The sequence below is a fragment of the Petaurus breviceps genome, unplaced genomic scaffold, assembly GCF_028583685.1.
Source record: "Petaurus breviceps papuanus isolate PSGF00001 unplaced genomic scaffold, PetGlider_PUasm1.0 490, whole genome shotgun sequence".
NCBI classification, from domain to species: domain Eukaryota; kingdom Metazoa; phylum Chordata; class Mammalia; order Diprotodontia; family Petauridae; genus Petaurus; species Petaurus breviceps.
In genome coordinates, this window is record NW_027186352.1 from 306825 (window position 1) to 320183 (window position 13359).

At 43.1% G+C, this 13359-nt stretch overlaps 1 protein-coding gene across 1 annotated transcript in view; it reads left to right on the forward strand.

Annotated features, from left to right (window-relative positions):
- Positions 1-12930, forward strand: part of LOC138172107 (sperm flagellar protein 1-like) — a 30830-nt gene extending 17900 nt beyond the window's left edge. The window contains exon 7 of the mRNA XM_069101681.1: positions 11970-12930. Coding sequence (XP_068957782.1) covers positions 11970-12065 — 96 coding nt within the window. The 3' untranslated portion in view covers positions 12066-12930. The remainder of the gene's footprint in view (positions 1-11969) is intronic.
- Positions 12931-13359: the final 429 nt, after the last annotated feature.

Here is a 13359-nt window from a genome sequence, read left to right on the forward strand (position 1 = left end):
ACCCAAGACCGTGGTCTGGATCCAAGCAGGTCAAAGCAAGAGTGATCACCCTCTGAATGGTTGCTTGGTCCCCCTACAATCTGCAGGCCAGGTACACCTGAAGCAACCCCATGGCAGTGGCTGCAGCCACTGTGCCTCCTCCACTTCTGGATCTGGGGGCAGCAGCCAGACTATGCTCCTGCTGTTCCCAGCAAAGCTCCACACTGACCTTTTACTTTGTCTTTGGTGTTTGTGGATTGAGAAGTCTGGAAACCGCTACAGCTGCTGGTGATTTACCCTTGTGAAGTCTGCTTCAGCTGCCCCTGCTGGTCGGAGCCGCACTGGAGCTAAAACTGTGTCTCAGTCAGGACTGCACTCTGCTCCCAGCATGCTGCAACGGACCATTCCTGCCGGCTTACTGGGCTTCCTTCAGTGTATTCTGTAGCTCTAAAGTTTGTTTAGAGTAATTTTTTACATGTATTGGAGGAGGTAGAAGCTGGAGCCGCATAGAAGTCCTGTTTCTACTCCACCATCTCGGCTCTGCCCCCTAATCTTTCAATTAACTCAGATGCTTGTGGATAATATGGAATATAATATATCCATTCTATATTATTTAATATACAATATCTCTTAATTTCATTACCTCTGAAATGTGACCCATTATCACTTTGAATCTACATTGGGGTTTCATAATATTGACTTATGAGATCTAGAGTTTTACAGGTGTTTTTCTGAGTTGCATTCTTAAAAGGACAAGCCACTAGTACACCTGAATAGGTGTCAACACAAGTACATATAAATTTGTGCCCTTTATCTTGGGGTATGGGACCAATATAATCTATTTGCCAGATTTGGGCTGGGTCTTTTCCCCTTGCTATCTTCCCCAGTAACTACCTGAGGAACAGTTCATTCCTTTTCCAGTTGTCATATATGACCTTCTTCTGCTATTTGCTTTAACAATGAATGAGAGATACTAATAACTTGATCTTGTGCCCACTGGTGTGTGGCCTGGACCCCTAAATGGCTGGCTGTTTGGTGGACCCATTTTACTAGTACTGGATCATCATTTGTTGTCAAAGTAGGGACAATATGTTCAGTAGCGATCTTTGCTAGGCGATCAGCATGTGCATTGTACTCACATTTTGGCGTGGTGAGGGCCACATGAGCATGTACATGGAAAACTGACAAATCAGTCACCAAAGACATGTCCCATATATCTTCCCATAATTCTTTACCACAGACTTGTTTACCCTGAATTACCCAACTTTGATTTTTCCACATGGACATCCATGTAGCTAATCCTACTGCCCATGAATCAGTGAATATATGACACTGTCCTCCTTGTTCTGTTTTGATGGCTTGATGTACTGCCATAAGTTTAGCATATTGACTACTTCCACCTATCCCAGTACTTTCCAAAGTCCTTCTAGGTCATGGGTTATAAGTTACTTCTTTCAAATGTCTTTTCTGGCCCAAATATTTTGCTGTCCCATCAGTAAACCATGCATGTTTCTTCTCTTCTTCATTTAGTCCATCATATCTGTCATTGCATCTTACCAAGGACTGTGCCAACTGTTACCTTGGTTCAGGGGATGTATCACATCCCTCAGTATCAATGTTTTGGGTTTTGGGGTTTTTTTTTTTGCTTTTTGGAGGGGCAATTGGAGTTAAGTGACTTGCCCAAGTTCACATGGCTAGTAAGTGTTAAGTGTCTGAAGCCAGATTTGAACTCAGGTCCTCCTGACTCCAGGGCCGGTGCTCTATTCACTGCGCCACCTGGCCACCCCAATATCAATGTTAGCTATAGATTCATATAGGGCAGAAATTCCACTTTTGCCAGTTTTAGCTCTATTTTGAATATACCATCTCCATTTAATTATACATTCTGTGAAAAGCTGGGGTACTCATTACCCAGGTCATAATTGGGATTCCAGGTCTTAATGTCATTTCATAGCCCATAGTGAACTGTTCAGTCTCTACCAAAGCCTAATATGCAGCTAATAACAGCTTTTGTTTGTTTTGTTTTGTTTTTGCCTTTTGGAGGGCAATTGGGGTTAAGTAACTTGCCCAAGGTTACACAGCTAGTTTTTTCATGTGTGTAAGTGTCTGAGGCCAGAACCGAACTTGAGTCCTCCTGACTCGGGCCGGCGCTTTATTCACTACACCACCTAGCCTCCCCTATAACAGCTTTTCAAAAGGTGTATATTGCACTCCAAAAGAAGGAAGTTTCCTGGACCAAGATCCTAAAGGTACATTTCAGCTTTGTTGTTTTTGCCATAAGCTCCAGTTTGCATCATCATCCTGTACAGTCACTTGCAATTCATCCAGACCATTCTGCATAGGCCATAAATCTAGAGCCAATTTATAGCAGCTTTGGCTTCCTCAAAAGCTTTACTCTGCTCATGTCCCCAGTCAAATTCATATTTCTTCTGAGTAACTTTGTATAAGGGTTTCAAAATCTGCCCCAAATGCAGTATGTGATGTCTTCAATATCCAAATAATCCAGTAAACTTTTGGGCCTCTTTCTTATTGGTAGGGATAGGAAAATCCTGAATCTTTTGTTGGACTTGTGGCAGAATCACTCACAGCCCCTTATTCCACTGTTTTCCAAAGAATTTTACATTATGAGCTGGTCCTTGAATCTTTGCAAGGTTAATTTCCCACCCTTTGCTTTTCATATGTTCTGTGAAAAGTGTCAAACTCTCATCTGCTTCTTTTACATTTTTCCTTGTATCATAATATCATCAGTGTAGTGGATAAGCTGAATGTCAGGTAGCTTTAATTCATCCAAATGTTCAGTCACAATCTTATGACAAATAGTGGGGCTATGCAGACATCCTTATGGCAGGCAGGTGAAAGTATACTGTCTGCCCTGCCAAGTGAAAGCAAACTGGTCCTATTGTTTAGAGTCTATTGGGATGGTGAAGAAAGCATTGGCCAAATCAATCACTGCAAACCAAGTCTGAAAGCATTGGCCAAATCAATCACTGCAAACCAAGTCCCATCATATTTCTGGATCCTTTCTGTTAAGGTGACAGTATCTGGAACAGCAGCATACAAGGGAGGAGTCACCTTATTCAATTGTCTATAATCCACTTTCATTCTCTACATCCTATCTGATTTTCGTACTGGCCAAACAGGATTATTCCATCATGTGGTTGTAGGGACTAACACCCTTCAACATATTCCTTTATAGCATTGGCGAATTTATCTTGCCCACCTGGCTCACAATACTGCTTCAAAGTAATTACTTCAGAAGGTTCAGGTAAAATTATTGGGTCCATTTTTATTTTTCCCACTAAAGCTGCATTAATTCTATCTTCTCTCTCAATATATCTATTCCAATGATATATTCAGGAATGGGTACAATAGCCACAGTATATTCTTTCTTAGGTAATTGTCCAATTTTCATCATTAGTTTAACTTTGGCTGATATTTCAGCCCCTCCTAGTCCTGTGATGGTAATAGGAATTCCATGTTAGAACTTATCAGCGTTTCCATAAATGAGAGAGGTCTCCACCCCAGTATCTAACAAGGTGCTGATTATGGTATTTGATCCATTTTTCCAATATACAGTCAGACTGATATGGGGTCTGAAATCTTGTCTGTGCATTTTTTTTTTACTTTTTTTTTATTCTTTAATTTATTAATTTGTTTGTTTCCTTTTAGTTTACAGGATTCAATTCCACAATTCCTTGAATTTCACATTTTGTCCCCCTCCTTCCCCTCCCCCCATGGCGGCTTATAATCAAGTATAGGATCTGTAAATACTTTCACATTATACAATGGTCAGGTTATAAGGATGGATTGTACCGGCTGGAATGAAAAATGGTAAAGAGGACATAAAATCAAATAAGAGAACGAAAAAGATCAGGTATTTTGCTTCCAGCTGGATATAAATTTAGTTCTTTCTAGATCTTTCTCTGGATGTACGTTTTTCTCTCCATCATGTGTCTTTTGGGATTGACTTATATCCCTGCATTGTTGAGAAGAGTCCAGTCTATCAAAGTTGGTCATCACACAAACGTTGTGTCTGTAATTGTGTACAAATTCTCCTGGTTCTACTCTTCTCACACAGCATCAGTTCTTTTAAGCCTCTCCAGGTAAATATGAAGACCATCTGCTCCTCGTTTCTCATAGCACAATAATATTCCATAACATGCATATACCACAACTTGTTCAGCCATTCCCCAATTGATGGACACCCCCTTAATTTCCAATTCTTTGCCACAACAAAAAGAGCTGCTATAAACATTTTTGTACATATGGGTCTTTCTCCCATTTCTATGATCTCTTTGGGATATAACCCTAGGAGTGGTATCGCTGGATCAAAGGGTATGAAAGTATTTATAGCCCTTTGGGCATAGTTCCAGATTGCTCTCCAGAAAGGCTGGATCAGTTCACAACTCCACCAATAATGCATTAGTGTTCCAGTTTGCCCACATCCTCTCCAGCATTTGTCATTTTCCTGTTTTGTCATCTTAGCCAATCTGACTGGTGAGATGTGGTACCTCAGAGTTGTATTGATTTGCATTTCTGTAATCAATAGTGAATTAGAGCATTTCTTCATGTGCTTATAGATAGCTTTAATTTCTTTCTCTGAAGACTGCCTGTTCATGTCCTTTGACCATTTATCAATTGGGGAATGACTTGTATTCTTATAAATTTGACTCAGTTCTCTGTATATTTTAGAGATGAGTCCTTTGTCAGAGACATAGGTTGTAAAGATTCTTTCCCAATTTCCCACCTCCCTCTTAATCTTGGTTACATTGGCTTTATTTGTACAGAAGCTTTTCAATTTCATGTAGTCAAAATTATCCATTTTACATTTTATAAAGTTCTCTAATTCCTGTTTCATCATAAAGTCATTCCCTCTCCACAAGTCTGATAGGTAAACTATTCCTTGTTTTAGCAGACTGCTTACAGTATCAACTTTTATACCTAGATCATGAACCCATTTAGACTTGATTTTGGTATATGGTGTTAGATAATGGTCTATGCCCAGTTTCTGCCATACTATATTTCAGTTTTCCCAGCAGTTTTTGTCAAATAGTGAGTTCTTATCCCAAAAACCAGGGTCTTGGGGGGTTATCAAACAATACATTACTGTAGTCGTTGACTTCTGAATCTCGTGTGCCTAATCTATTCCATTGATCCACTCCTCTATTCCTAAGCCAGTACCAAGTAGTTTTGATGACTGCTGCTTTATAGTACAGATTGAAATCTGGTAAAGCTAGTCCACCTTCCCTAGCATTTTTTTTCATTAATTCCCTTGATATTCTGGACCATTTATCCTTCCAGATGAATTTTGTTACTATTTTTTTCTAACTCTATAAAGTAGTTTTTTGGTAAATTAATTGGTATGGCACTAAATATATAATTTAATTTAGGTAAAATTGTCATTTTTATTATATTAGCTCGACCCAGCCCCGAGCAATTGATATTTTTCCAATTAGTTAGATCTGACTTTATTTGTGTGAAAAGTGTTTTGTAGTTATGATCATACAGGTCCTGCGTTTGTTTTGGCAGGTAGATTCCCAAATATTTTATAATGTCTACAGTGACTTTAAATGGGATTTCTCTTTCTACTTCTTGCTGTTGAGTTTCATTGGAAATATATAGGAATGCCGAAGATTTATGTGGGTTTATTTTATATCCTGAAACTTTGCCAAATTTATTTATTGTCTCAAGCAGTTTTTTACTTGATTCTCTAGGATTCTCTAAGTATATCATCATATCATCTGCGAAGAGTGATAGCTTGGTCTCTTCTTTGCCTAACTTGATTCCTTTGATTTCTTTTTCTTCTCTAATTGCTACTGCTAACATTTCTAGTACCAGATTGAATAAGAGGAGTGATAGTGGACACCCTTGTTTCACCCCTGATCTTATGGGAAATGCTTCCAGCTTCTCCCCATTGCATATAATACTTGCTGATGGCTTTAAATAGATGCTACCTATTATTTTAAGGAAGGCTCCATTTATTCCTATACTTTCTAATGTTTTTAATAGGAATGGATGTTGTATTTTGTCAAAAGCCTTTTATGCATCTATTGAGATGATCGTGTGGTTTCTGCTAGTTTTATTGTTGATATGCTCAATTATACTGATGGTTTTCCTAATATTAAACCATCCTTGCATTCCTGGAATAAATCCTACCTGATCAAAGTGTATTATTCTTGAGATAAGTTGCTGTAGTGTTTTGGCTAGTATTTTATTTAGAATTTTTGCATCTATATTCATGAGGGACATTGGTCTATAATTTTCTTTTTCTGTTTTATCTCTTCCTGATTTAGGTATCAGTACCATATTTGTGTCATAAAAAGAATTTGGTAGGACTCCTTCTTCACTAATTTTCCCAAATAATTTGTAGAGTATTGGAATCAATTGTTCTTTAAATGTTTGATAGAATTCACTAGTGAATCCATCTGGCCCTGGAGACTTTTTCCTAGGGAGGTGACTGATGGCTTGTTCAATTTCTTTTTCTGAGATGGTATTATTTAAGTAATTTACTTCCTCTTCAGTTAATCTGGGCAACTTGTATGTTTTTAAATATTCATCCATTTCCCTAAGATTGTCAAATGTATGTGCATACAATTGGGAAAAATAATTCCTAATTATTGTTTTGATTTCCTCTTCATTGGAGGTAGATTCACCCTTTTCATTTTTGATACTCATAATTTGGTTTTCTTCTTTCTTTTTTTTATCATATTGACAAAGGGTCTATCAATTTTGTTGGTTTTTTCATAAAACCAGCTCTTGGTTTTATTTATTAGTTCAATAGTTTTCTTAATTTCAATTTTATTAATCTCTCCTTTAGTCTTCAACATTTCTAGTTTAGTATTTAATTGGGGATTTTGAATTTGTTCTTTTTATAAGTTTTTTAATTGCATGCCCAATTCGTTGAGTTCCCTTTTCTCTAATTTAATCACGTATGCACTCAGGGATATAAAACTTCCCCTAAGAACTGCCTTTAATGCATCCCACAGATTTTGGTATGTTGTCTCATTATTATTCTGGCTTTTTTATCAAGAAGGTCTGGAACTCTGTTATATCATTGAATGACCATCTCTTTGCCTGGAAGAATATGCTCAGTCTCGCTGGGTATGTGATCCTTGGTTGTAATCCGAGCTGTTTTGCCTTCCTGAAAATTGTATTCCACTGCCTCCGATCTTTCAGTGTGGAGGCTGACAAATCCTGTGCAATCCTCACTGTGGACCCTCGATATTTGAATTGTTTCTTTCTGGACGCTTGAAGTATTTTCTCTTTTATCTGGTAGTTCTGGAGTTTGGCCACAACATTTCGCGTATTTTTCAGTTTGGGATCTCTTACAGCAGGTGTCCGGTGGATTCTGTCGATTTCTATTTTCCCCTCAGGTTCTAGTATCTCAGGGCAGTTTTCCTTAACGAGCTCTTGGAGAATGTTGTCCAGGCTCATTTTTTCATCATAATTTTCTGGTAGGCCTATGATTCTCAGATTATCTCTGCTGGATCTTTTTTCCGGGTCAGTTATTTTTTCTTTGAGGTATTTTACCTCTTTTTCTAATTTTTCATTTTTGTTGTTTTGCTTGGCTAATTCTTGGTTCCTCATAGAGTTATTTGTTTCCATTTGTTTAATTCTGGTTTTTAGCAAATCATTTTCCTTGGTTAATTTTTGAAGCTCCTTTTCCATATCATACACTTTTCTTTTTAGAGAGATGTTTTCCTCATTATAATGCTTTTCGAATTCTGCTATTTTCGTTTTGAGAGAATTATTCATTTTGTCTTCTATCTCTCTCATTTTGCTTTCAAAGTTCCTTTTGATCTCATCTAGGAGAGCCTTCTGTGCTTGGGATCCATTCCCTGTTGAAGTCTCAGCTGTGGGTGTGGAGTCCTCATTGTCTCCCTCTGAGGTTGGTTCCTCCCTCTGAGGATAGTAGGACTCTAGAGTCTTTGTCTTTGTAGTCTGCTTTCTACCCATTTTGAGGCAGGGTCCTAACCACGCCCTTCCTCTAGGATCCCAAGCCTTTACTGTAGAGGGTTTTGCCCTGGATAATAGTTACTATATTTTCAGGGTCAGAGGGGGAGTTTGGAGAAAGTGAGATTCATTCTGTCATCCTCCTCTTTAGAGGTCCTGAAAGGGGCTTTTTAAAAAAAGATTTCTGGGCTATGATGTGGTAGCCCAGGAGTGTTTGCTGTCCAGTATAGGGGCCCCTGTATTTGCTTCTTACCTTGCTCTTTCCAGTCCCAGCCCTTTGGTGATAGGCCTGGTAGTGGACCTTGTGGTTGGTGGGAAGACTTGCCTCCGAGTTGATCAGGCCCCTTCCAGGCCTGCATCCGCCAGCCGCGCCACGCCTTCCCACGCAGGCCGCCATGCCGTTGCGCCTTCCCGGCCTGCGTCCGCCGTGCCGCCGCCACCGCCGACGTCTGTGTATTTCTTTAATCTGAGCTGGGGCTTGATCAATTTCCTATTCTCCCTGAAGGTGTGATGAACTTAGATACAGTGGTCCAGGATCATCTGTAGGAGCAGGCAGCCCTTACTTTTCTGTCTGACATTAAGCCCCTTATCTTGGTACATTTTATATAGTTCATTAGTTGGGATACCATCAATTTTTCTAAAATAAACCCCTGCTCTCAGTAGAACAGTAAGCAATTCTTTTCTTGGCAATCTATTCTGACTTTGAATCCTCCGGCCATTTACTTTTCTCTCTCGAAAAAATTTATCTTTTTTCCATTCTCCTAAGTCACTTAGCTGTGAAATCTTATTGAGCACCTCTGAAAGAGGGTGCTTTATTTCACCAATTAGTAGAGTCAGAAGTAGGTGCTTATAAGCAAGAGGAGCCGTCTTCACCCTGATATTTATATGGGGAACTGTTAAGGGGATTTCATGATACATATCTGCAGTTTTCATTACTCCTTTCAATTTTCTCATACAGTCTCTAAGCAAGTACCTGGGTCTGTCTCCACTAGGCCACACAGAATTAGTGGGATACATTCTATTGCATCCATCAGCAGGTAAAGCTGGTCAGATTGGTCTCATTGTTACCTCCTCTAAAAGCTTGCTGGACAGAAGGATTCTGGCAACTACTTATAAATTTCAAGCTGTCCATTGTATCTATTACTACCCCTCCAGCTCCTTCGTCAATGATTCTTACCATCCAAGACACTAAGTATTCTGCCATCCTTTGGGTGAATCTGTGCAAAATATCAGTCATCTCCTGTTGAGTGAAATCGTCAAGTATCTCCTTGAACACTGCTTGCCCTCCCTGACTTTCCTGCCTTCTTCTTAGTGTGGGGCAAGCTTCTGCCCCTGTAGAAGCTTCACTCTGTAACAATGTATCACTCTCCACAACACATGCACTTTCTTTGGTGTTGTCATAGCAACTAGGCTCAGACTCTGCCAAAGCTGTATGAACTTTCCTCCTGTTACTTTTTTGAGCCAAATTTACAACAGCCCTCTCTCCTTCGACCTGAGACTCTCCAGGTCTCTCTCCTACCACCTGAGACTCATCTTGTTCTTCTAAAGGAGGGCTCGAATGCTGGCACTTAGCTAACTCTTGTAACAGCTTGTCTCTGCTTTTACACACAATATGGCAGCCCATCAGTAAAACCCAGCCTCTTCTCAGTCTCCAGCTGTCTCCCAGGTTTTATTCTTCTAAATCCCTTTTGCCTTGAACTAGAGGTCTGATATTTTGTGATCCCATCCTCGTCACCAAATGTAGTGCCAATGCAATATTTACAGCACCCACGATCACGATAAAGACCATGACTATAATTATCGCATGACGTTCAATCACAAAATATAACAGATTCTCCAGGTAGAGGACAGAGCTGAAGCATTTATTTAGATACCAGAAAACCGAATCCTAAAACCATAAGCCAATTCCATCATGGTACCAAAGATATTAAGAAAACAAAATAACACTGAGAGCCACACTGCTTCAGTCTTCCCACAAACCAATATAGGATCAATATTTACTCACAAAGCTCTCTCTCTCTCCTTAATGAGCATCCTCTGTCCCCTACATCTTGCTAGCTCTGACCAGCTTCCCTTCAGCAAACTCCTCCCACCACAGGCTCATGTGACTATATTTAACCTATTGGGGGCAGAGTTTATCTTCACAGCAGGGAAGCTTCCTGTGGGCTCTGCTTCACCCTTCAGCAAATTCCTCCATCACAGGTTCCATGTGATCACATTCAGCTTATTAGGGGGCAGAGTTCACTTTCAAAGCAAGGGAGGTCTTCAAACTTCCCTAGGTCTATTAAGGGGCAGGAAAGATCTTCAAATTCCCATTCCCATTACACCTTGGAAGATGTGGAGAAGACCCAGGGTGTGAAGGAGTCAGGTCTAGGGCTTTGAGCAGGGAGAGAACAAGGATATGAGGTCTCTGTAGGCAGAAGATGGTGGACCCTTGAATGCATCAGCCCAGGGTCCATTTCAAAGGGAAGCACCCCAAGGAGGCTGATAGCCCAGCACAGTATTGAAAGTGGTGGCCAGGTGGGGGGAGGCCCAGAGGCATGTCTAGTAACGGTACCACCTTGTGGATGACATGTGGAGAGAAGGTTCAGGGCATGGAGTTGTTGGGACATCCATGGGGCCCATAGGATACCCAAGTCTAAGCACATGGATTAGGGTGGAGGTGGTGATAGTGATCCAGAGGCTGAGATGCTGAAGATAGAGGAAGGGTGGCTGGAGGCTGGGAGCCAGAGAGACTGACAGATACTCTAGGGTGTAATGACTCTGCTGAGTGTCTGGAAGTGGCAGGAAAGAGCCAGGGGCATGAGTCCTTCTCCAGATCCAGGATGGATAGGGCAGCTTGTTAAGGGTAGAGGACCTGGGGAGGGTAGGATAGAGTGGCCTGGACACATGCAGGGCTGGTGGGTCCCATACAGAAGGCTGTCTGTGCCCTGGTACCAAAAGAGGCCATGTCTGTGCATCCCAAGTCAGAAGGGCCTGAGGCCTGTTGCTAGTTCTGCTCAAGGGCCTGCCTCCAGCCAGTGCTTATTGGAGTGGGTTTTTTGGCCTGAAGTGGGGGGTGGTGCTCTCTGGCCCCAAGCTGCCAGTGAGGGCAGGGAGGGGAGGCCAGAATTCATCAGACTCGTCAATGAAGATTCACTAAGTTGCTTAAGCTACTCTGATAGGGATCAATCAGAAACCCACTGACTCCTGAGGGCCCACCCCTGAACATGCCTAGGTGACTTATGGGGCCTCTTCTCTAGGAACCTGCCCCACCAACAGCAGAGTGGGCCCCTACGTTCCTTAGAAGTCACAATTGGCAGCTGCGTGCAGCCCTGGAGTATGGGATGGTAGGGCCAGCCCAGCTGGTGGCAAATGGGCCTGAGAAGGAATTTTCCACATGTTTGTGAGCTGCGAGCATTTATCACTGACTTAGGGATCACCAGACCCTGATTAGAGACACCTGAACAGGGCTGCCCGTGCAGAGGGGCTTAGCAGAAAGAAGGTCAGACTTGGAGCCTGGAGCCTGGGTCCACATCCCCTTCCTTGGTCACTTGCCAAATGTCTCAGCCTCTGTCTCCTCAGCTGTAAAATGTGAAGGAAAACAGTGCCCACCTGTTGGGCTATCAGCCATGAGCACAGTGTGAGGAGGGCTTTGGTTTGTGTGACAGCTAGTGAGGAGCCGGCTGCCAGGCTAGGTGGGAGGGTGATGCTTCTGCCAAGCAGAGAACGAACTCACTATCCTGAGGATGGGCCTGGGACTCCTTTTCAGAGTGAGCCCAAAGGTCTGAGGTAGTATAGCAGGAGAAAGGACAGGTAGGAGCCCTGGCTGTGGGACCCCAGAGCCTCAGTGACCACTCTGTAAGACAGGCCCACTGACTCTCCAAGGGGGCCCTAGGAATTACACTAAGTGACTGTTCAGCCAGCAAGCATTTATTAAACGCCTATTAGGAGCCAGGCAGTGTGCTAAGCCCTAGTGATACAAACAGGGCAAAGGTGGGCTCTGCCCTTGGGGAGCTCCCAGTCAGGTGAATGGTGCTCACCTCTGTTTTCTACAGATTCTACAGATGAAAGTGCATAGGCTTGAACACCTGGTCCAGCTGAAGGACATGAGGATTGAGGACCTGACGAGACACCTGAACACCCCCAAATAAGGGAGATGCATCTGGCCTTGCCTCCTGCTGACAGAGCTGGGCCCCTCCTCACTTGGTGGCCTGGGAAGAGCTGAGGGAATCTGGTCATCAGCAGTGCCCCTTCTCCTCTGGGGGCTGACATTGTCATAGCTTGCTTCCTCCACCCCTCCCTCCTTCCCTCCTTCTTCCTTCCTTCTCTCCCTCCTTCCTTCCTTCCTTTCTTCCTTCCCTCCCTCCCTCCCTCCGTCACTCCTTCCTTTCTTCCCTCCTTCCTTTCTTCTCTCCCTTCCTTCCCTCCTTCCATCCTTCCCTCCTTACTTCCTTTCTCCCTCCCTTCCTCCCTCCTTCCTCCTTTTCTTTCTTCCCTCCCTTCCTCCCTCCTTCTTTCCTTCCCCTCTCCCTTCCTCCCTTCCCTCCCTTCTTCCTTCCCTACCTTCCTACCTCCTCTCCTTTCTTCCTTCTTTCCTTCGTTGTACACCCAAACATCTCCATCTGCATACATGGCATTTCTTTCGGACATGTGGAGTCAGAAGCCTGCCTCCCTCCACACCTTGGTGGGGTCAGTCTGGGTAAAACTAGCCCTTTGTACTCAGGAGTGTCTGGGGGGTACTGAGGGACCCTTCCCCTCCCTGCTCCTAGCTAAGCAAGGCTGGCTTTGCGGAGCTGTCCTGCTCGCATTGTGTGTGTGTGTGTGTGTGTGTGTGTGTGTGTGTGTGTGCACCCGGGAGTGTGCCTATGTGCACACACACGTTCCTGCTGTGACCTGGTCACTAGTGCTACCTTGGCGCACACCATGTCAGACTCAAAGTGCATGCCTTTAAAAGTATACAGATGGTGAGAACTAGGCCTGGAATTCCTTTTACAATTAAAGAAAACATGGTTAGGAGCTTGGTATCTGATTTCTTTGATGGTGGAGGCCGGGACTGGGGTTATGGATGTGTGAGCATTCTAGCATGGCCTGTGCCAGGGAGGTCAGTCCCCACTCTCTGGGCCTCTCCCTGCTGACCTCCTGGACAGCTCTGGGGTGGTTTAACGGGAGGCTTGGACAGGAGGTTCTCAGGGGTTCCTAATTGCTCTGAATTCTGGTATCACCACGGCCAAGGCCCCCTGGGAAGTCCCCAGTGGCCAAGTTTGTGGCAGACCCTTCTGGAGCCAGGGTCCTCTCTGTGGATCTCAGCACAGGATGTTTCTGAACAAGCACAGCAGACGCAGAATGAGGTCAGATAGCACATGGGATAGAAGGAAAACATGGAGGACATCGTGGCCCATCCCTTCTTGAACACAGGCTCCTTGCCACAGAAATGTGGAAGATGTT